The sequence below is a fragment of the Talpa occidentalis genome, unplaced genomic scaffold, assembly GCF_014898055.3.
Source record: "Talpa occidentalis isolate TD23 unplaced genomic scaffold, MPIMG_talOcc4v2.1 talOcc4.4, whole genome shotgun sequence".
Lineage (NCBI taxonomy): Eukaryota > Metazoa > Chordata > Mammalia > Eulipotyphla > Talpidae > Talpa > Talpa occidentalis.
In genome coordinates this window covers 129,739,543-129,763,869 of record NW_023604295.1, presented here as the reverse complement: position 1 = coordinate 129,763,869, position 24,327 = coordinate 129,739,543, and the positions used below count along the sequence as shown (strand labels likewise).

The window sequence follows — 24,327 nt, the reverse complement described above, 5'->3', positions numbered from 1 at the left end:
CTTATAGGTGACTAATTTCCTGTATCAGATTTGAAACTGCAACCAAGTTACTGAGATGACTATGTTACTACATATAGTATTTAAATTTCCTGTTCTAATCTTTGAGACTCCAAATTTCCACCCAGATTTTATATATAATGAAAAATTAGAAATGTGCTTTAAAATCCTATTTTTGTGATCATAAAACCTACATATAAATAGTAAATGATTTATTTCTGAAAAGCAATTTTGAAACACAGAAAAGACAAACTCTCTTTAATATGTGAACACAACAGATGTTTAAAAATTCAGCCCTACGCCTCTCAATTTTAAAAAAGAATTTAACAGGAATATTAATTTTCATGTTGAAAAGATGTATATAGATTAAGATATAGTAAAGCTCACTAACTACTAGAATAGACTCTTTACAATTGTAAGAAATCTAAGCTTTCTTGACTCAGGAAAAAAAGGGGTTAGTTTAAATGGTGTAAGAGGGCCAAGTTCCAAGAACACAGAGTTAACATTGTTAGCTATACACTGGGGCAAGTATATGAACTAGAGGCCTTTCTATGAAGACTATGCTGGTGTTCCCATGGAACACTAAAACATCAGAATGGACTTGTAACTTCAAACTTTATGTAGTCACCCAACGAAAGAAAGGTGCTAGGCAAACATTTAAAACTACAGATGTCTCACTTTCAAAGGTCAATGATGATTCAGAAAGAATGGCTATAAAGGTTAATGTCTATAAATCAAATGATTACGTATTCATTTCCATTATAAATTTAAAAATTATTTTTCTCATGACATGTTGGGCAGAGAGAGTTCAATACTCTTCCATGCTCAATTAATAGTAACTGAATGGTAACAACTCAAGTAACCATTTTTGCTAAGGCAATTCAACTGCAACTTATTTATTGGTCACTTGCATATTTAGCACCTGTTTGCACTACTGAGGGTGTAAATAAGCATATACCAGCCCCAACCCTCGGGAAACCTTCAACCTCCTCAACAAGGCCTCACACATTCAAGCCTATTGTGATCTGCAACACCTGAAAAGTTTTTAAGGAGGAGATAAGGCTTTGTACACATAGATTTTATGTTGGAAGATGAATGTATATTAAGAGGAAGAGCTCAGTCAAAAACAAACATCCCATCCCTTAGAGTCTGGAGAGAGAAGGACTTGGAAATTAGGGATAACACAGTAAAGAAGCAGGAGGAAGGTGAGGAGAAGGTGCAGGGCCTGACTCCAGAGCAGAGGCTGAAGAGTTATGGACCAAGTGCTCTGACCCTTCTGATCAGAGAAACTGAACTTAACCTCCGTTTCTTGGTCAGGCAGACCATTCTGAGAGGTTAGGGCAAAACAAAGTGCAGAGACAGAGAATGGAAGGTGAATCAAGTGTCAAGCAGGACAAGACCCCAAACCAGTGCTGATGTGCAGCAACTCCTTCTGAGTGCTTGCTGGGTGACAGGCTCAAGGGCTTTAACTGCAAGACTTTACTGTTCTCACTTTACCCTCTAAGAACCCAATGAAGAGAAATTACTATCCCCATTTTCCAGATGAGAAAATGAGAGAGTAAACAGCCACTTGCCCATGGCCCTAATAACAGTCAAAATTCAAATTCTGCCTGGACCAAGTATACAATGCTAATGTGCAAGAGAAACTGGAGGAGGGAAATAAAAAACAAAAACATGAAAGCAAAGCTTGTTCAAAGAAAAAAACAAAGACAACTAGATTTGTTAAGTTACTTTGAGAAGCCAGGTAAGTAACTTGAGTTAATACCTGTCTACCTGTCGGCACCAAAGAAAAACCGGCAGGGTAAGAAAGCCAGAAGAGCTATTTCAGCAGAGCTCTGGCAGTTCAGTTACCACCAGCCCTCCCTCCCTCCGTCTGCTTCTGTGGGGGATGCCCCTGGGCTAAAACCAGACAGTGTTCTCCAAACCTTCTGGAACCTGACCTCAATGCAGCACAACCTGCTCTGTGGGCTCCTGAGTTTCACTACAAACCCGAATCTGAATCTACCGTGTGGTGTTCCCGTGCCTTATCAACGCTCTTCTGATCTCTGTGTCCCCCTTCCTGTGGAATTTGCTGCCACCCAGATTCCTATCTCCCTGTTCTCAGTCCCAGAATGGAAATCGAAACCTAATTACTGATCGTTTCCTTTGTCCCACACCTTAACAGGTCAGCTGGGGCTTTATGTCCATTCTTTGATATCCAGGATACCTTTCTTTGCAGGCCATGCATTAGAATATTATCAAGACTCTGAAAATACCTCAAAAAAAGTCATGGAAATATAGACAGAGCATTGAAGTTTAAGATATTCTGTGTCTCTGAGAAAAGAAGACTAGAATATATTTCCTGGGTTTTATGGAATTTTAGTCAACCTATACCACATTCCATATTAAGCTTTTAACTGTACTATCTAAAATTATAATTACTGGGAAGGGGGTGAAGTGCTAATTATTGGCCTACATCACACATGATACATGCTACTTTAGAGGTATCACCTTTAGTGATGAGAACACTTGGCACAGAGGGTCAGTCACTGCTGCTGTTAAGTTCCCTTTGCTAGATTTCTGGTTAGTCAATTATTCAAACTGGTATACAAGCAGTTACATTCTTTAAAACTTTCAGAATTATCCTATTAAATTATGATTCTTAATATTTTTTATTCTTACTTTTATGCTCTATAGTCTAACTTCTACAATGAGAAGTTACTGACAAAACTGAAATTTTACCACTGTGCTAGAACGTATATATGACAATCTGAAAATGACCCCAAAGCACAGCACATACATCGATTATAAACATGATAAAAAAAAGATAAGCATTTGAAGACTAAGATCTTTGTACAACTAGTTTTAACTTACTTGTTCATCTGTTAATTGAAAAGACATCACAGATTATTGATTTTTATTCTTCATTACAACCAAGATTTAGCAGATGACCCATCTCATTGAAGGTTTAAAATTGTATAAACTAAAGCTAGAAAACTTAAATTCAGAAACATTATTAACTGTGATTTCCTCCTTTTACTTTGAGGATAAAACAGATTACACCCAAACCTTCAGCTACCATCATTCTAATGTAAATGCCAAGGAAGCAGGATTTTTGTTTCCTGATATTCAGCTTCTAGCACAATACCCAGAATATAACAAGTGTCCAACAAATTCTCAGTCCACACTTAGATTCAAAGATAATTAATTTCTTTTTAATTATTAAGAAAAAAGAAAATTTAAATGTGAATTTTAGAACTTTGATGTCTAAATTTGAAATCCCAGTACCTGGCCATCCTTTAAGTGTCGATAAGAGTAAATAAAAATGTTAAAGGAACTGGGCCTCCCCGGTGGCGCAGTGGTTGAGCGCTGGGTTGCGAAGCTGCCCACAACCTCTGCAGCGCATGTTCAATCCCCGGGCACCACCAGGTGAGGGTCCCACATGGCGTGCAGACCTCTCCTGCCACCCGCTGCTTCCCTCAGCAGTGTACTTTGTCAGTCTGCCTACTCTGCTCTCTGCTCTGACTCTGGTGAATTCTCTCCCCCTTCTGCACTTCTGACTTTACCCAGAACTTGTATAATTAAATAAATCAATCTTTAAAAAAAAAAAGTTAAAGGAACTATTAGAACAATTTTATGTATCATTTTTTTACTCAACCCTAGCCAAAGGGAAAAATTATCCCAAAAAGTGCCCTGAAAGATAATCACTTTAGCCAGCTATAATGAAAATGACTTTGACAATCTTTCAAAATTTTCAAAACTGGTTAATTCAATACAAAACCTAAATCAGGATTTGCAGTTAATATTTTTCTTTCCCTAAATAAAAATCCTCAGGGTATATGTGTGTGAATACTATTAGCATAGTAACTTCTGATTTGAAAGCCTCAGAGGGCAAAATCCACTGTTCATATTATCTGTGGTCCCTTAAATCAGAATGTTATGTAAGCTTCTTCTGACAAATACATCACGAGCAGCACTCACCTGAGTGAGTATAGTGGTGGTTCCATCAGTAGCCTCCACTGTGAGGTTATAGTTTGATTTCTGTTCTGCATCAAGAGGTTTGGCAATGATGATGGTTCCAGTGCCCTTGTCCACATCAAAGTGGCTATCATAGTTGCCACCTGGTTTAAATTAAAACAAGTAGAAAAGTAAAAACAGGTCACATGATGAAAACCTGCCATTCATTTTGTGGCTAATTCTTAATGGCAATAACCAAAAAAAAGGGCAAAAACAAAACTTCTGATATGCTGATCAAGGTGATTTGAAAGAACTTTTATTTTTAAAGACAAGAAAAGAAGAGCCCATTAAAAAGACAATTCTCATTAAGGCCAAGTTGAGACCTAATTGTCAGCAAAACTAGTAATTTAGAGGAAGCAAGAAAGCAACTCTGAAAACAGAAAAACACTACTGCCAATGAATTACTTTCAGTTTCTTCTGTCAGGTAATCAGAATGTCTTTAATTATACTGAGTACCTCTATTATACATCATTTAAAATAACCAAGTTGGCTATTTACTCAAAAAAAGATTGTTGAGACCCTTTGAGCATACAGCCCTAGTAAAGTAACTATTAAAAACAACTGTTAGCTCTTAACAAGAGTAGTAGTTAATATGTTAGTTCTGATTCATACACTGTGTGGAAAGAAATTTTTTCCAATTATCAAAACACAGAGCTCAATAAAGCAAAAGTTTCTGTGCTGCTAACATTATCATGCATTCACAATTATGTCCTAGATAAAACTCTTTGCAGGCCCATTGAATTTGAGATATTTTTATCAATGGAATGAAATGGAATAAAAATAAAGTCATGAAAAATTAAAGTTCTATTACTCAATCTAACCAGAAAACAAAACAAACAATCACAAAACAAAGACTCAATTACACTGAAAACTATAGACTAGGCACATATTAGAAATCAATTATGTTTACAACTGGAATGAGTGACCATGTCTATACTATGAAAAGAAAGCGCAATGAAAGACAATCACTGGAAATAAAGTTTTTAAAATTGATGCTTATTTTAGATCTCATAATCTGAGGCAAATTATGTGATCTCAGCAGATACCTTCTGCTGTACAGTTCAGGTCACAAGTCATCTGAAAGATGTAAAACACTTCTTTAGCAAGTGTATCTCCTGGCACAGCCCAAAAGAAGCAAGCAAGCATGGAAGGCAAGCACAGAAGAAGGAAGAGCAATCAATCAACTGGTTCCAAATGCAGTTAGTATTAATGGTGAAGTTAAATACCACGTAACAGCAGCCTGCTCATCTCGAAACATGATAGGATTAGCAGAAAACAAACAATTTTGATTGTGAATGGTGAAATTGATATTCATCTTTTTCCTTTAGTATTAAACCATAATGCTTTCATAGGTGTTGATGACATCAATAACGTCATACAATGACCCAACCTGGGATGTTACCTAATCAGTGTGAAAGCCCAAGAGGAACACCTGCACCATGTGGGGGGTCTGTCCCCCACATCCACTGGCTTCAACATGCTGGGAAAGCTTTTGGGGGACTAGGGTAGCTAAGGGAAAAGGGTATGAACTTTCAATTAGAGACAAATCACAACACATATTCTTTTGATCTGAAATAGCCTTAGAATTAAAATATTGGGAAGACATAGAATAAAAGAAAAGTTAAGATGCTGAAGATTACTGTGAAATTTATGTTGGAAGAGTATCATATTCTATGTGTAAGTTAAATTACACGACAAAATAAAAGAATTGGTGTAGGCATGTAGTTTGTCTCTAAAGGTGATTTAATCTAGTGAACCCTGCTTCCTACAGCAAATGAGGTAACTAATACTTGAAAAGTGGTAAATTGGCACTGTATTTTTTTAAGTTATACAGTTAGAATTTGTAGGTTTATCCCTTTTAACATACTGACATGTGACAAGTCAAACAGGAATAGTTATTTGAAGTATTCAAATCATAATAAAAATTGTGTGCCTATGCTATGCACCAAGAAGAAAAATTTAAGAAGCCATGCTTCCAAACAGAAACATTTAGATTTTTCTCTTTGAAGCACTCTTTAAAAACCTTGTTTCATTAATGATATATAGAGCACCTATTTTAAACAAGTTTAGTACAGGTTGGGTATCATAAAAATATTTGCAATCAAAATACAATAATTTTTATCAGACCATATTTTATTTATACAAGCAGAAAATGAGTACTCATGAGTGTATGCCACTGGACATGTGTTATGCCACTTGACTTCTGGATATTATTTATTTTATTGAGGTAATATTGGCTTACAACAGTTGTCTATGATTTAGAGGTAGAGAATCAAACCCTTCAGGTGAAAATACCGCAATTTAAAACAGTCTCAACCAGTTATCTATCAGTCTTGCTCTCAATTTTGAATTCTCAGATATGCACACACAAAAAAATCAGAAAACCAGAAAGGTTTCCCTCAGTATAACCTCTACAAGGACCATGAAAATAATGAGAATTGCTTACCAGTGATGTCAAACCAAAGAGGAGTGCCAGGAGGCTCAACAGATATCACCCCAATCATGTGAGCAACAGGATCGCTTTCCATTACAGTAAAGGTAAAAAATGATTCCTCAAATGAAATTGGTTCCAGAGATGGTTTGGGTTTGGGGATCCATTCAATATGGAGACGAGTGGTTGATGACTTTTGGGGGCGACCATTATCAACTGCCTTAATCTATAGAATAAGGGCAGAAGAGATAAAACAGAAAATTAGAAGTCACAGGCCAAGTTACAAGTTACAAAGGAAGCATGGGGTGTTTCAATCTCACACAGAGGGGTTTCAAACACTTCATATCTGTATTTGTATATAACACGTTTAATGCTTGATAGATGTCTCTTCATAACCAAATGAAGAGAGAAAAGGCACCCCCAGACACTGGGTGCATTTACTGAATAGAGATAAAGTTACAAAGGACGAAAGATAACAAGCTATTAACAGTCAGAGTATAAGAAATTCAAGAACTAGATCTTAACTCACTGAAAGAATATCATATTCTCCAGCTGCAGAAAACTTCTTGGATGAAACCACTCCAGTTTTTGGCTCAATAAAAAACTTGCCAATCTCATTTCCTTCTTCAATGCTGTAGGAGATTTCTGCATTGGGACCTTCATCTTTGTCTGCAGCTATAACACGATATATAGGCTCTCGCTTAGCATTCCTTTCTCGTTCTGGTTTTTCCCGTTCTGGAAGTCTGATTTTGTAGAACTTTTGCAGGAACTGGGGTTTGTTGTCATTTTCATCAAGAATTTTCACGATTACTCTTGCAATGGTTGATTTGGGGGGGCTGCCATTGTCTGTCACAGTGACCTGTTTTTTTTCCCCAAGGTAACAGAAATCACAAATATTTTTAGAATTACTATATAAAATGAATACCTTCTCTCTAATGATAACCAGTATCTGTATAAACCTCTACAATTCTCATGTACTACGACACATCTCATCCCCTCTCATCCTGACAACAGTCCTGTGAGGAGGCAGGATCACAGCTCCCGTTTTCAGATAGGGAGTCTGAGAGCTTGGCAGGGGCTTAGAAAGGACTGGCTATGAGCCTTGCTCTCTCCTCAGCATGCCACTTCTCCTTTTACAAGCTGAACTGTAATGGGATCATCACCAAAATGATAAAACAGTTTTAAGTCAAGGAAGCGATACATAAAAAAGTGACAAAATATTAAAGAGCCCTCTTAAAAACAATAAATGTTCTATATACTTAAAATTTTGATATACTGCACTGAAAAACTGTCATTTTTGACCTTCATCAATACAGTGAGCTAAATCACCATAAATCACTGTTTTAAAATATGTCAAGCATATGCTTAGTAATTGTCATTTTGTTTTTTTTTTTTTTTTTTTTTTTTTTGGTGGGACCCTCGTCGGTGGCCAGGTATTGAATTGGCTCTGCAGAGGCTGTGGGCAGCTTCACAACCCAGCGCTCAACTGCTGCGCCACCAGGGGAGGCCCATTTTGTTTGGTTCTTATAGAGAAGTTTTCAAGGATGGATGTAGACATCTAAATGTATGATCAACTTAAAAGATTTTCAAAAACAGAAATGTGAAACAGCTTCCATTCTAAGCAAACTCTCCATGCACTCAATACAGGAACAATGACCAGATACCCCGAGGACTGTCCTGGTTTGCTTCTACAGGCATGAGTGTCAACCTCACACTTAAAGCCAAGGCTCATGCTTATTTCAGGAAGTACATTAAAAATCACGACCCATACCCCCACCTCTTTTTGTCAATGATTTATCGAAAGACTAAAAATATTAAAATAGTCGCTTTACTTAATGTACACTGACTTACCTTCCTAACCTCACAAAATAAAAATTACTATTTTAATCTCTGAAATATTACCTTTTGGTTAATTTTCATAAAAGCTTTAGAAAAAAAGAAACACAACTTAATGATACGCTTTTTAATATTCATCACCAGACTATTTAAAGTTTGGGCTTAATTACCAGTAGTCAGTTACACAGCTTTTAATATGTGATGGAATTTTTTTCCCTTCACAAGTTGACGGTCAAATCAACTGTTAACCAGTGACAGTCAGGTTAATGCAGCAATGGCTCACAAATAAACCACAAAAGGACTACTAAAAAAGGACAAGACATGTAAACAAACTATTAAAAAATTTTATTTCTATGTCCTAAGTATCTTACCCTGCTCCCACCCAGCATTTGCTATTTCATGAGAAAAGACTGCTGTGGAGTCAGGCACTGACTAATGGGTACCCAGGGCAGTTCCAAGTGGGGTGAGGGGACTGGAGCAGGATGCCAATGTTTGTAATCTGCTGCCCTGGATATTTTGCCATCTGTCATTTTCTTCAAAAATTCTTTTCTTCTTTTTGTCAACCACTGTAGTGACTGAATGAAAATTCAAAACTCTGATCTATCATGAAGAAAATGAACTCAGAGTAATAGCTAAACACTTAGCCATAACTCTTGAGAAAATTACTAACTTTAATTGTGGTTGTAAAAACCATCTTCACGAGACAGTACTGTGTGCTTACATACATGCATACACGGACACACACTACACAGCTACAAAATCAAAATAGAGCACTGACAAAGTTACAAAATGTTGACCAAAAATGAAATGAAACTGAGCAGGCAGCATAACTGAAAAGGGAGAATTTAAAAAAAAAAATTAATTGGAATGTTTTCAATTATCCATATTAGTAGAATGGAAGAGCTGTCCAGATAACTCACAATTAAACAAAAGCAATGGCTTTTTCAGATCTGACTCTATCAATCAACACTAGCCTTTAACATATGATAGAGGCAAGAGCTATTTTTAACATAACAGGTATGTTAAATAATAGTTACCAAGAGATAATAGGCTAGTTCTGCTCCTTTTTCCCTTTGCAGGGGCTGCAGCTTCCTGGTTTGCAGGCAATGTCACCCAGCAAGCCCATCACTATACTCTACTTCCATCCTCCAATTTACTCCCATCCCTTCTACTGCAAAATGTTTCCCGCCCAGCAGAAATAAGACAACCAGGAAATGATAACCTGTGTTTTTCCCCCTAAGAACTAGAAAGCATTTATAACTGTGAGAACTAGAAGCCTCACTAACAGTAAGAGAGCATACATCAGATGACTTCAAGTTGCCCTAATTTTAGAAAAATTTAAAAAGTATCCATTTTTATAATTCAGTTTACAAGGCATAAACAATACAACTTGTTTAAGAAGAAAAAAAAAGTAAACTACAGCTGGAAAAGGTTGAATCAGATCTATTAATAGAATAGGTTGAATCAGATCTATTAATAGTAACACAAAAAAACAATTCTGGGGGAGTGGGGAAATTATAGAAGATAGGGACGTATCACTTATGTAAATGAAATTATAATTCAAATAAATAATTGCTCTTAGTTTTGTTCGCTCTGTATGTGTGTGTATAAGGTACAAAAATTAGAGTGGAACTTGGAACAGCAGTTATAAAAGCTGGGGACAGAAGAGGTATAAGGAAACATGAACATGTTTTCTTTATTTTCCTTTGTACCAACAAGAAGCAACTATTGTAACAAAGTATGAACAACAATGAATACTAACATGAACAAGATTGCTCCTTTCTATGATATTTATAATATTTAAAAGTAATTTAAAAATAAAGACATGCTTACTTCCAATATGTGTTCATCTTGCTGTTCTCGGTCTAGTTTCCTTGATGTAGTTGTGATGAGACCTATAAAATATTAACACTTGCTTAATCCTCATGAAGTAAAGTTAATTACAAGGTATTGAGATTGAAACCATTCACTTGAGTATGAAAGTCTGGAAAAATCTCTTAATTTATTACCCAGGAAATAAAGTGCTGAATACAGGCAGTGATTTTAATTACAAGTCATACACTGTATATTTTGTCATGGTACTAATTCTTAAATATCTTGTATAAGTGACAGACATTAAGAAAGTGGAAACTAAAAGTAGTTATATTTTTTCCCTTGCTTAATAGCTTCAATATAAATTTTGTCAGAAAAGATTTTTTAAGTAAGATTAAATAATCCAAGATTTCAGTCTCACTGGGATCTCCTTTTACTGCTTCAGATATGATTAAGAATGAACAGAAATAACATAACAATTTATTCTAAAATAACCAGAGGAACACAGAATATTAAGAAAATAGGTAACCCTCAAAGAAATCCCCTATTTTCAATTTTTGAGTAGAATATAGTTTTAATGTCTCTGCAATTTTAATAACTATATGCTAAACTGTCAGTAACTGCTAGAATCAAGAGGACTGTAAAAAACTGAGTATGTTCTTGTACTTCACACACACACAAATACAAACGAATTTCCCTAATACTAAAATATCCTCTACTAGTGTTGATGAGGGACAGGTGCATGTTGAGAGGATCTGACATGAGGTCTGAAAATCAGGAGAGTCTCATTGTAGCAAGACAACTGCTAGGGTTAACCTTTTTCCTGCCCAGCTTTCTAGTTTTTCCAACAGGGAAATACTTCAAATAATTCATATTTAAGGACAGAAATTACCACTCTAATTGTTTTTTTCCTATTATCCTAGTTTCACAAAACTACAAACTAAAGGCTATTCAAAATGTTTTCCCAAATCTGTAAATGAATAGTTGGTATCTTCATTCCATTTGAAGTAATTTTTTCCTTATATCATCAATAAAAATCTAAAATCAACATGATCCTCCCACAGTTTAAAGCAATACTTTCTTTTTAATAGTAACAAAAGATGATATTGTAACCAGGTCCTGGAGTCCCCCAACCCTCCTTGTAGATTAGAAGAGGTTCAAAGAAAATGCTTCAGTGCTTAATGGTGTGAAAATGTGCTTAATGTAGTACAAGCTTGATTTTCATTACTCAAAAACCTTTTAAAGTCAATTCTTTTCTTTCCCCATCTCAAAAGCTTACCATCCTCTTTTGATTGTGAATTTAAGGAATTCAAGACTAACAGGAAATCACTATAATTAGTCCCATCTACTTGGCATAATGTGCCCAGCAAAGAGTTACCATTGGTAACATCACAAGGCGCAATGGCTTGGCATGCTCACAGGAAAAACAGTATTCTGCCCCCATGGAGAGTAACCACTCATTGCATAAGTAGACATTAGCAAATAAGTTTCCATTAGCAAATATTATTCCCCACTTTACAGCTTACTTACAGCACATCAGACTGCTAATTGGTAGTATGGATGTGTCTGCACTCATACTACCAATTCAATATACAACAAAAAGCAAATCTGACCATCAGCTATGACTGCAATTATCTGTTTGTTCTATATGCTTCAAATTAATTTCCCTCTGTCAATTCAACTAGAACATTAATTCTATTCAAATACAATAAATTGCAATGGTCCTTCCTTATCACTTTGGCCTAGCTGCTCCTATCTGCTGCTCCACCTCTCGTCTTTTTTTTTTTTTTTTTAAAGATTTAGTTATTTATTAATTTTTTAAAGATTTATTTATTTATACAAGAGCCGGGGTACAGGCCAGAGGCGAGGGAGGGTGAGAGGATTCACCAAAGACAGAGTGGGGAACAGAACAGGCAGACTGACTGAAACACACTGCTGAGGGGAGCAGTAGGTGAGCCAGGAGAGGTCTGCTGTGCCATGTGGGTAGCTCCCTGGCCAGCTGGGAATCAAACTCATGCTGCAGTGGCTGCGGATAGCCTCATAAGATGTGTCTTAACCCCTTGCGCCTCCAGGGAGGCCCTCCGTCACCTCTCGTCTTAAATAGGGGAGCCTTCCCTGCAAGACTGATCGAGGGTTCTACTGCTGAGTTCTCCAAGTTCTTATTCTGGCTTGATCATAACACCACCACCCCACGGCATTACAGCCACACATTCAAATCCTCTTTCGTATACTGCAAAGCCCGTAAGGCAGACTCTCCTTTCCTGTATGTGTCTTGGTCACACCACTGTATCTCTATCACCTGCAGAAAATACTTGAATATGAGAAGATGAATTGCTTACAACTATAAATTACAGAATTGAAAAAAATTGCATAAAAGTACAAGAGGCAAAAACTACACTAAACTTGGAAATGATAAACAAATTTATTCCTTAATTATGAGTTAACAGAAACCATTTCACATGGATTTACTGGCAAGATGTGAATGGTGGTCTCAGCAATGGTGGCATCCAGCAGGCAGGAATTCAGCGGCACAGATATGAAGTATAGGGAAGTGGTCAGTCAGAGAGAGAGAGAGGTGGGATACACCACAGTACAGAAGATGCAGACTAAGAGAACGGTGGGCCACAGTAAATAAAAAGGATGGGCCCACCTAATTTAAGTAGGGGACACCAATCTTAGAAAGCCATTAAGAAACCTAAGACACAGTGGCAAGAAAATAGCCTCGTCCCAGAAGATCTGGAAAGAGAATTTTAAGGAGAAAGTCCCCTAATCCTCAGCGAAGCTTGGAATAGAAAATAAAAGTGAGAGTCAAGAGGCAGGAACTAGAAAAGGCATTTCTGTATGAAGAGGAGACTTAGCATGTCAGTGACTACAAACATAAGGGACAATGAAGATAAGGCAAACCAACCTACACTGTAGCCAGCAGCCCCAAGTGACTACTGAAATCTAGATTACAAGGAAGCTATTTCGTGAACATGTAAGAGATTTCAGACTAAAACAAAAAGGGCTTTATACATTCACAACATTCCATTCAAAATGTCACAGTGCTGCCTAATGCCATCACCAGGCAGAGGCAGAGGCTGTGTGCGCCTATCCTACTGGGGAAAGGAGCTGCGGGAGGTAGTGCACCCCCTAGGACAAGGGAAAAATTAGTGCATTCTGTGGAATTTTCATACAAAATGAACCCTGAAGAGCAAACAAAATTTCTAACAAAGGAGAAAAATACCAGGAAAACTGTGGATGCTCTTTGGAGATACACTTTACCTTACAGCAATTAGTCACACTAGGAGCTTAATACATAGAAATGCTTTCCAAACATCCTGCACTCTAGACACACCAATTTAACTGCAAAATTCATCATGTGATTCACAATTCCACCTTTGTAATTCTGTACATCTCAGTCCTGCTAATCCTCTCCCTTTCCCCTACTTGACAAACACCTATTTAGAAAATGAATCCAAAGTGTGTGTGTATATCCATTGATAGTGCAGCCATTTTCTTCATTTTGAACATTTGTATGAATATTACTAAAATCCCAGCATACATACTTAATACAAACAGTGTAACATTTCAGAATTGGAGAGAAAGCTTTAAGATGATCAAGTTCAATTGCTATCAAGACTGAGCTTGAGAAAAGAGAAATTAAATTACTCCAACATCACCACTAAGCCATTATCAAAGGCAGGATTAGAACTTACTTTTCCTGAGGCCCAGCTGAGAGGTTTTTTGGTTTTCTTCTGCCCCATCACGCCACACACACTGCCTAATTTACTGCATTATGGCATTTTAACTCTCCATAAACTCTGAACTGTGACTTAACATTAAGGGGTGAAAACTAGCAACAGTTAATCATTACCACTTAATAGGTCCAGAAAAGCAACTTAGAAAATAAAAGAGTGGGCAAAAGGTGAAAAATGCCTATGCAAGTATTGCCTTTTGTAACTCTGTGTTTTATTCTATTCTGCAGAGCACCATCAAGTTAAAAATAGAAAATACCAAAACTTCCTTTCCTTGGCATAAAAAAATATCCCATTCTGTACATCAATGCTATTATAAATGTGTGTGTGTGGGGGGGGGGCTAGGTAACAGGTACAATATCTTTTCACCAATTAGCAATTACAAATTTATCCCATAAATGTATACAAAATTAAGAACCTAGCTTTCCTACTAATGATCATTATTTTAGAAAAACTGAACTATTCAAAGCCTTCCAAATGCTACTTTGGACATTTAAAAAATTCCTGAAAATGTTAAATTAATTATAATGCTTCAAATAAAATTTTATTTCGACATTTCTCATGTATCAATACCATAAACCTACTCCAAACTTCTTGAAGATTAAGAGACCCAGTGGGTGTCACAAAGCAGCCAGCACATGAAGGTGAAAGCACTATGGAGTTGAGGTGATGAGAGCTCATCTACAGAGCTGGCGCTGTATTTATGAGATAGTCAGACAACTATTTTGTGCCGTACATTCAGAATGTACAGCTGGTTAAGACACGGTCTTATTTTGGGGTAAAAATACGTGTCTAGACAACTGAGTAAGAAAATTATGGAATACTCAATGGAATATTACTCAGCTACTAATAAAAGTGAAATAGTGTATTTTGGGATAAAATGGATAGATCTTGATGTGATTAGGATAAATAAAATTAAGTTCAACGGTTACTGAATGGTTTCACTCATTTGCAGAATATAAATAACCAAAGAAAAACTCTAATACACAACAAAAATAATTCTCAGGCCTTGTGAAAAACACACTGGTTATCAGAGGAGTGGAAAAGGGAACATAACAGGCCCCTGGCACTGGAGCTTGTAGAGGGAGCGCACAGCCTGTGCACATAGTGGGCACAAAGCTGTGCTCCAAAACTATGTCAGCTTGACCAGTAAACTAGTAATATATGAGAAAGCAAAAAGACACATCTTATTTTCTCAAGAAACAAGGATGGGGCCTCCCCTGGTGGCGCAGGTGGTTGAGCGCAGTGCTGTGAAGCTATCTGCAGCCTCTGCAGCACCGGTTCCATCCCGGCCGGCCCACATGGCGCGGCAGACCTCCCCTGTCGTGCCCACTGGCCCCCTCAGCAGTGTATTTCGTCACTCTGCCTGTTCTGTTCCCTGCTCTGTCTCTGGTGAATCTTCTCACCCTCCCACGCATCTGGCCTATACCCCGGTTCTTATATAAATAAATAAATAAATCTTTAAAAAAAAAAAAAAAAAAGAAACAAGGATGAAGGCCAGAAGGTGAATGCTATTCAAGAACACACTGTAGTCAGTCAAGGATACATACAAAAAACAAGGGGAGAAAGCAAAGGCTCTGTATTCCAAGAACCTCTGAACTGAGTCAGAAGGAAAGACACATGTAATTGAGTAATCTCTGTCATTCCAGCAGACACCAACCAACCAACCAACCAACCAACCAACCAACCAACCAACCAGCCAACCAGCCATCCTCAAGCCATCCAGCCAAGTGACCACCACCGCATGAGCCATCAACCAGGCCTGGGCAGGGCAGGACTGCTCAGCAAAATCCTGAACTAACTTATGGCTGCTGTTTTAAGTCACCAAGTTTTAAGATGGCTTGCTGTGAAGACCAAAGCTAACTAATACATCAAATGACCTCATTTCTAATTGTTACCTACTAAATGCCCAAGTATTGCACTGAGCTTTAAATACATTATCTCATTTAATCTATATGTATATATAATCTAATAGCTCTACCATACTAAATAAATACTTGTAAAGGCTCAGACAGATTAAGTTGCTTACTCAAGGCTGTTTAGCAAGGAGTTGAGCTGGGTGTTTTATAAACCTGGAGCATGAGAGTCTAAAGTACACCTTGAGAATGAGAACTCAGGGAGGGCTAAAGGCTTTGGTTCTGCACAAGATGGGCTGAAACAGCACACAGATGCAACTAGACGGCAGCTGGAGAACAAAGGAGCAAAAAGAATTTCTCAATAGAATTAAGGTGCATTCACAATGAGACAAGTACTTGTGATCTGTAATAAGAAATTTTTCTAGGAACCAAAACTATAGAAAAAAGATCCTAGGTTTAGAGAACAACTACTATGTGACAATGTATTCACCTCCCCAGGCAGGAAATTTACTTTGAACCATTTTTCAATTATTAGTACTTGAGAATAAGTAGGAAGGGGAAAAAACCAAGGAAGGGGAAAAGTTTGATCATCTAATTCACACTTCCCATTACTTCACTTACTTTCCGCTAATCCTTCTAACTACTTTGGCTTTTTAATTCTTTTGCTTCTTTTACAATCATCTGTGACCTCCAGCAACATATGTTCTAGAAATGCACTGCCCAAGTGATGATGGAGTTGCAGTAGTTCCCACTGTTCAATGTGTTAGCACCTAGCAGATGTAAAAGCAGCAAAAGAATTTTAAAAAGTCAGTGTCCTTATAAGAGAAAAGTAGAGAGATTTGAAATACACAGACAAAAAAGAATGCCATGTGAAGATGGAGGTGGACACTGGCTAACTCAAAGCTGCCAGAAGCCAAGAAAAGCCAAGAAGCAACCAAAAGCTGAAAGAGGCAAGGAAGGATTCTCTGCTGGAGCCTGCAGAGGAAGTGTGACCTTAACTACACCTCGATTTCAGACTTTTGGCCTCCAGTACTGTGAGAAAAAAAAATTCTGTTGTTTAAGTCATCCAAGTTTACAGCAACTTACTACAGTAGCCTTAGAAAATTTATGCACTTTTTGATTAAGATATCAAAACAAATACAAAAAAAGGATGGCAAACAATTCCATGATCTAAAAATAAACATATTATTTTCTATATTTTTTTATTATCTTCACTGGAAATGTTTTATGACTTTATAGGATACCATTCCAGACACAAGGCAATTAAAAAGCAGAGGCATTTTAAAAATGCAAAAAATGTCTCAGGCCCAAAGAGATTTTGATAGTAAAGTGACAAATGCTTCAAATAATACAAGTTATTTGCATGCTTTTTCCCTCAAAAGGAAGGGGGAAGCAGGCTGCCTCAGGGGGAACTTCCTGAACATCTCTGCCTGAGAACCACAACTGAGCTAAATCTTATTTTATTCTTAACATATAAAATGTGCCACAAATTATAATCAGTTGTTTCTTCAAAAATATTCTTTTCACATTCTTTTCTTTGCCATCATAGGATAATGAAATAAAAGAGCCAAATCTTTCATAACTCCACTTATTAACAATAAATATAAAGAATAGTGTAGCCTCTAAAGCACAAAGTTTCAATAAGAAAATTGTTTCAACTAAGGGCCAGGATAGAAAAGGACCCTTCTATTCTGAAAACAAACAAGCAAAACAATTTCTGTTTTTTGAAAGAGCTCATTTATCAAGGAGCCTGGGTCTGTGGGTACAATGACATCAATCAAAAATTTTTTTTTCAAAAATAATTCACCCAATAAAATCATCTCTGTAGTCAATCTGCCTGTGCTTATTCTCCATTTCCTAAACTATCCTTTCTACTTTAGCCAAAATGACCTCTCTCCTCTTAAATATAAGTGGAGGAAAAACAGTACAAAATACAGAAAATAAGAGAGGTTAGAAGTTAAAAATAAAAGTGTTTTAGAACTTTAAGCACTATATTATAAACTTCTGGCTCCTTAATTTTTTTTTTTTTCATTTCAATAGCCCTGACCCTTAAGGACCCAAGCCAGACTGGGTCCCCAAAAACAGGCAGAAGGAGCACCCCCACTGAAAAGGCAGGGGCAGACTTGTAAAGACAGGCAGGGAGGCTGAGCATCCCTATCCCCAACCTCCACTCTAAAAATACAGATTGCTTTCTAGGCCAAGAGCGAATGTTCAACTTTTCCTTTAGTTATCACTCAACATCCATGCCCTCGGAGCTTTAGACTATGAGCTCAGAGAGACACTGTGGAAACGCGCCTCTTTATTTAGGCGGTGTTCTAAGCCTGCAGCTCACGACAGCCTGTCTAGGGTTCCTTTGGCAGCTGCAGTCATACGAGCAGCCATTGTTTGTCACTGCAGTCCTGGTGCCGGCAGGATCAGGCCTGGAGCCAGAAGTGGAATTCTATTCATAGACTGTCAAGGTTGGAAAGTAGCTCAGAACTCATTTAATTCCAACTTTCAGAATACCACCAAAAAATCAATCAATCTAATCAAACGACTAGTCTAAAGTCACACAGTCACAGAGCATGAGCAGGGATTTGCATCCCGAACTCTCCAGACTTCTTTCCTGGTTTTAGTTCTCTCTTACAGCTGTCTCTAGAAGAAAACTGATAGTATTAAAAACATAAATGTAAGGGCAGAAGCCACATTCAATTTACTGGAATTGCCTTAGAATCTCTGTAAGTATCAACTATAGCAGGGACAGAGAAAGGAAGAAACCAAACCCATTTTATAGTTAACATGTTGATATCAAAAAGCTAATCTCACTTAGGCACTTAAATCCAAAATCATAAATGTAATTTTAGCAAACAATATTCAGCAGCATATTAAAAAGAAAACCCCTTGATAGAATTATTCTAAGGAGTCAAGGCTAACATATTTCAGGAGAAAAAGCATATTATTTCACCATTTACAGAAAAGGGAAGAATAGAGTTTGACTTCTTTCAGACTTAAGTAATACTACACAAATAAAAAATAAGCAGGAGGAAGAAAAAGCTACACATTTCTCCTCAAATATTTGCAAATCTTGGTAAAACTACTACAAATAGGTATACTTTTTTCTCACTGAATTCCTGTCATTGTAAAATGACCGGCCCTTCATTTCCTTCCTTTGCAGCTATCAAATGTTACCGGAAACCCTTGGAAGTTGTTTGCAGCTGTAACTATTTCCTATTGCACTTTGTTCGGCCTCCGTTCCAGCCACAATAAAATACCATTACTTTGATTAGGAGTGAAAAAAAGTTGTAATGTGGTATCTAGAGCATGGGTGAGTAGCCAATGCACCTACTTTTTAACTATCATAGCATTTTATGACTTTGCCGTGCTTTAGGGATTACTACATACAAACCACAAGTGCATATGGGTACTTGCATGTGTGTATGCATGTGTCTATATGTAAAAATAACATCAAATCTATATGCAATTAATAACAATTCTTACACTGAACATAATTCATTATTAAATACTCGTGTAAGCAAATGAAGAAAAACAGGCCATTGTATAAAGTTATCCTCTATAAAGCATAAGAAGTTATAATTTAGTAATCTGAGCATGAATCTCTCAACCCAGAATAAGGGAATGAAAAGAAAGCAAAGGAAATGGTACAGATTTGATAAGTGTACATATAGCCAACTGTGTGAGCTAAAATTTCAAGTGTTGAAATATTTTTAAACAGGAAACACCAGCACATAGAAGTGTGAAAATCTCAAAACTTGGGGAATATTTTATCTTCTGAGACATAGTTATTTCTCAAACTAGGAGAACCTAATAGTCTAATATCAACTTTGTAACTCTTACCTGAGATTTTAATCTTGACAACTAACATTCTACCTACTCTCTTTAAAAACTAAATTTAACAACCTGGAGAAGCAACACATAGATCATCTTTTGGTAGCATCCATTGCTTGAAGAAGGTGGGGGGAGGGGAAATTTCCATTTTTACCTCAGCAATATCATATAGTCTATCCTCTCAGGAATAAAATCAACAATTTAACTGTCCAACTGGTAAATATCTGTCAGGGATCAGGAAACTAATATCAAACTGTTTTTATGTGACTTACAAGCTTACATTCTTAAATTGAAAAAACAAATCAAAAGAAAAATATATTTTGACACATGAAGAGTATATATGAAATTCAAATTTCAAAGTCCATAAATAAAGTTTTATTGGAACACAGCCATGCTTGTTCATTTCCATATTGTCCTCAGCTGCTTTCGGTCTATAGCAACAGAACTGAGTCGCTGTGACAGAGACCTTATGGCTTGCAAAGCCTAAAAAACTTTCTATCTTGTCTCTTGCAGACATGATCCTTGTAATATGCTTTTTAAAAAGTTAAGTTTAAACATCGAGTGTTATTTAGAAGCTTTAAGTTTATTGGTCTGAAGAGATCATAGAAATAAGACCAGCCTGGAGGCTTCCCTGATGACAGAGGGGTTAAAGTCTCAGTGCTATCAAGCTAATGCCGGCCACTGCTGCAGGAGTTCAATCCCAGGCCAAGGAGCTACCTACCCTACACGGCACAGCAGACCTCTCCTGTCTTGCTCCCTGTCGCCCTCAGCAGTGTATTTCAGTAAATTCGCCTGTTCTGCTTCCTACTCTGTCTCTGGTAAGTCCTCTCACTCCCGCATCTCTGGCCTATACCCCAGTTCTTAAATGCATAAATAAAAAGTATATTTAAAAAAAAAAGAAAAAGAAAAAAGACCAGCCTAAAAAGCAACCACTATATGGTTTCTAAATACAAAAATAAAAGACTTCCTTAATACAGAAAAAAATAGCAGGTACAGAAAAACTGGCTCCAAAACCACACTTACCTCCCAAACCTAAAAGCAGAGAGTGAAGGTGGCAGTATGCAGCAGCAGTTGTGATATTCAGGTTTTTCTTGCTGGAGCCCTATTGGTGGCCTTAACCTCTCGGAAATCACATAATTAGATGTAAAATGGCAAAAGTACAACTGGAAAAGAAAGTAGACTCTCGGGCTTTGTAGTCTCTACCCATCTCAGAGTTCTTGCTTATAGTACAATATATAGAGTGCAATACACATAATAAGCCACACTAGTCACTGCCCTGGGACTCGTGAGGATAGTTGCATTCTGGCTTGATCTAAAAGTGAGGTTAAGAGGGGGTAGAAGGATGGGCAAGTGGTATAAATAAGATCAAAGAACAAGACAAAAGAGAGCAAAAGAAGGAATGTTATGGTTTGCTGGCTTCTCTTTGGCTAGTTCCTTCAAACTCAACTCTCAAAGGTAACAGGCATGAGATAGCCTGATGGAAATAAGTCCAAAGAGAGAGAACCAGTGGAACTTAAAAGACTCAAACAGTGCAATATGCTCCAGATCCAACAAGGAAGTGAGATTTAGCATAAGTCACCCCCTAAAAGTGCATGAAATTTTAACTCTACCGAAATGATACAGGAAAGGCTAAGAAACAGTAAATTGAAACAGTCTCAAAATCATTTAAAAAGCACTTTGAAATTTCCAGTGGACAGGAATAGATTCAACAGCTGTCGTGAGCCTAAACCTATGCAAGATGTACATGCAGGCCCACAGACATCAATCACATGCACACATATCCTCAAGCAAGAAGCCCTCCCATTTTTATTTAGCATTCATTTCTGTTGATTTTAGTTTCAACCATAAAAGAAAACATTTTCAGCACATTTGTTCTCAAACTGGAAGATGTGCAATAATGACGCGAAGATGTAAAAAGTAACACATTGACTAGACAGTGTAAAGTCAGCAAAATGAGCAGGGAAAGAAAAAAGTGAACAGATAATTCCTGTAATAATGTGACAAATCCATCAATAACTATAATAAAGTCATTTTCTAAAACACAGCATCTATTACTATTAACAAGACAACCCCAGAAGCATGTCACTATGTGCAGTATGCAATCATCTGTGTAAAAAAATGAGAAAAAACTAAGATGTACTCATCCAACTAGCCTGTATAGGCATGAAAGAAGTTGCAGAAATTAGTTTCAAATTGCTCTAAAACTGATGTTTTTCTAGCTCTGGCCTCTGAATGGCCTTAACCTCTCTGAAGTCATATAGTTTATGTGTAAAATGGGAAAAAAACAAATGGAGAAGGCAGCAGATAATGGGTTATCTGTGAAACTCCACCATCTTACAGTTTTATTATTATTCAGGTATAGAGAGGTAAGCTGTCGATGAAAAGAGGGTTTGTCACACTCCCCACAAGGAAGGAGAACACTATGCCAGGCCACGCAGGCAGGGTCAGTGAAGAGGCAGCAGGAGCAGAAGGCAGGGGCAGTCTCCATGGAGGTTTCCAGAGACCAGGCAAAGCAGCACACACAGGCTGTGGCTGGCTGGTCTGAGCATACAGGCTGTCCCTAGTGGCTGGGTACCTGGTGGGCACAAGGAGACACTGTGGCTGACAAAGGAGATGGTTCTAAGTGCAAGCTCTGGATTAGTTAGTGTGCATGTAAAAGCTGACCAGCTTGCTTGCTCTAAGACCTGGTGAGCCCTGAGAGGGAAGTGTCTGCCCACTGAGGACACCAGCGCATCAAGAAAACAGAAACTGGGCCTCCCCGGTGCGCAGCGGTTGAGCGCTGAGCAGCGAAGCTGCCCGCAGCCTCTGTGGCACCAGTTCGATCCCTGGCCATTCCACATGGTGCGCAGACCTCTCCTGCCACACTGCTCCCCGCTCTGGTGAATTCTCCCCCCCCACCCCCCGCCCCCGTGCTTCTGACTGTACCCAGTGCTCGAATAAATAAACAAACAAACAAATAAATAAATCTTTAAAAAAAAGAAAGAAAGAAAACGGAAACTAAAATACAGTTAATACGTAAGAAAGAGAACTGAATGCCTGTAGAACTCTACAGGAGTAAAGATTTTCCGTGAATACCCTTTCGTACCTTTTGATTTTTGTGCTGAGTACATGACTCATTTATAACAAGTAATATAAATTAATATTGTACACACACACGCCCTACTTTCCAATCCTGAGAAGCGGAGTATACTAATAATGAATGGCATTTTGAGGAAGTAGGGCCAGCCAGAACTTATGAATCACTGTGCTGGTCATTAGCTACAATAATGGCAATAGGATGCTGCAGATGAAAGTGTACAGTGACTTATATTCCCACACACTTGAGAAACATACTCTAGATGTTGCTAAGTCTCTTTTAAAATGAATTTTTACTCTTTGGACACTCATAAACAGAAAATTCACAGTACTTAGTAAGTGAGGTACCCAGTTATGGCAGCACTAAAATTTAAAAGGTTTAAAAAAGTTAAAAGCTTTTAAAAAATAAAAAGCATTAATTGAGAGTCCACTTCTCACTAGGGAATCAGACTTACCCTTCAATACAAAACAACAACAACAGCAACAAAACAGATAAAATAAATGAATAACTTTACGCACCACTAGACGTGAATCAGGCAAAGATCCCTGAGAAACAGAAAGCAAATGAGTTGAGACCTAAACTGTCCCAGTTTATTGCTCTGAGACAATTTCCAGTTAGTCACCCTTAGCTCAAACATGAGAGAAATGCAAGTTTATTTCCAAACAAAGACTTGTACTCAAATGTTCACCGTGGCTTTATCTGTAACACCCCAAAAGCACTAAGAACACAAGTGCCCATCAGCAGTGACTACAGAGCCTACACCTGTCTGAGACTGTACAACACTAAGTGTGACATATCTACACACTGGTATTATTACAAAAGAAAGGAAAGACAAAGGGCACGCACTACCACATGCATGGGTCTCAAATTAAACATGCTAAGTGCAATTTCTACACTCCAAAAACCAAAGTATAGATATGAGTCGTTTATATAAATTTCTAAGAAATGCAAACAAAGAGAGAGTAACAGAAAGCAAGTCAGTGGTTGCCTGAAGCTGGGAACAGAGAGAAGTAGGGAGGGAATTCACAAAAGCACTGGAAACGTTGGAGAGCAACAGAGATATTCACTGCTTGACCCTGGTGATGGCTGCCCATGGTACAGCTATTCAAGACTTATTTAAGTCTGAGCATTTCAGTGCAATTCAATTATACTTCAATAAAGCTTTTTTAGGTAAAGAGCAATACTTGCTTTGTGTCCAAAACTTGGAAAATACCAAACACACAGACAAGAGAATAAATTTATGGTCTGACTTTCTAAAGCCCACACATGCCTAAAAATGTAACACTTAAAATTATCTGCCAATTATAAACTACCTATCACTCCTCAAAAGTTCAAATTGATAACACTGATTACAAAGACAGTTTACTAGGGTGGTTTCAGATTCCTGAGGTTACTGGTGGATAGTGAGACCCAGGAGGCTCACACTGCTCCCTACTGTCTCTGCAACTCCTCTTCTTCTCTGTCCTTGACACAGCACAAACAAAGCTGTGACGCATTTGCTTGCAGGAGCTGGGGGCAGTCAAGGTTCCTACAATCTAACATTCTGGCACTTGTCTCCCTCCTACCCTGAATAACTGCACAAGTAAATGTCAAAAGAAGCAAATGCCCCCTAACTGATACTGGATATTACCAAGCAAAAAAAAAAAAATGACAAAATTTATGGTGTCAACAGAAGTGTGTGTTGTCAGAAAAAGAAAATGGATCCTCATTTCTGTTGCTGGTACATTCTGAGAAAGAAAATGTCCCACCACCCTACTTACA

At 37.6% G+C, this 24,327-nt stretch overlaps 1 protein-coding gene across 4 annotated transcripts in view; it reads right to left on the bottom strand.

Moving 5' to 3' along the window:
• Nucleotides 1-24,327, bottom strand: part of FAT1 (FAT atypical cadherin 1) — a 116,218-nt gene that overhangs the window by 36,243 nt on the left and 55,648 nt on the right. For all 4 annotated transcript variants that reach the window (XM_054701025.1, XM_054701024.1, XM_037526343.1 and 1 more), the window contains exons 4-7: nucleotides 10,094-10,155; nucleotides 6,954-7,283; nucleotides 6,440-6,650; nucleotides 3,958-4,097 (exon numbers count right to left, since the gene is read on the bottom strand). In XM_054701025.1, the coding sequence (XP_054557000.1) occupies nucleotides 3,958-4,097; nucleotides 6,440-6,650; nucleotides 6,954-7,283; nucleotides 10,094-10,155 (743 nt within the window). The remainder of the gene's footprint in view (nucleotides 1-3,957; nucleotides 4,098-6,439; nucleotides 6,651-6,953; nucleotides 7,284-10,093; nucleotides 10,156-24,327) is intronic.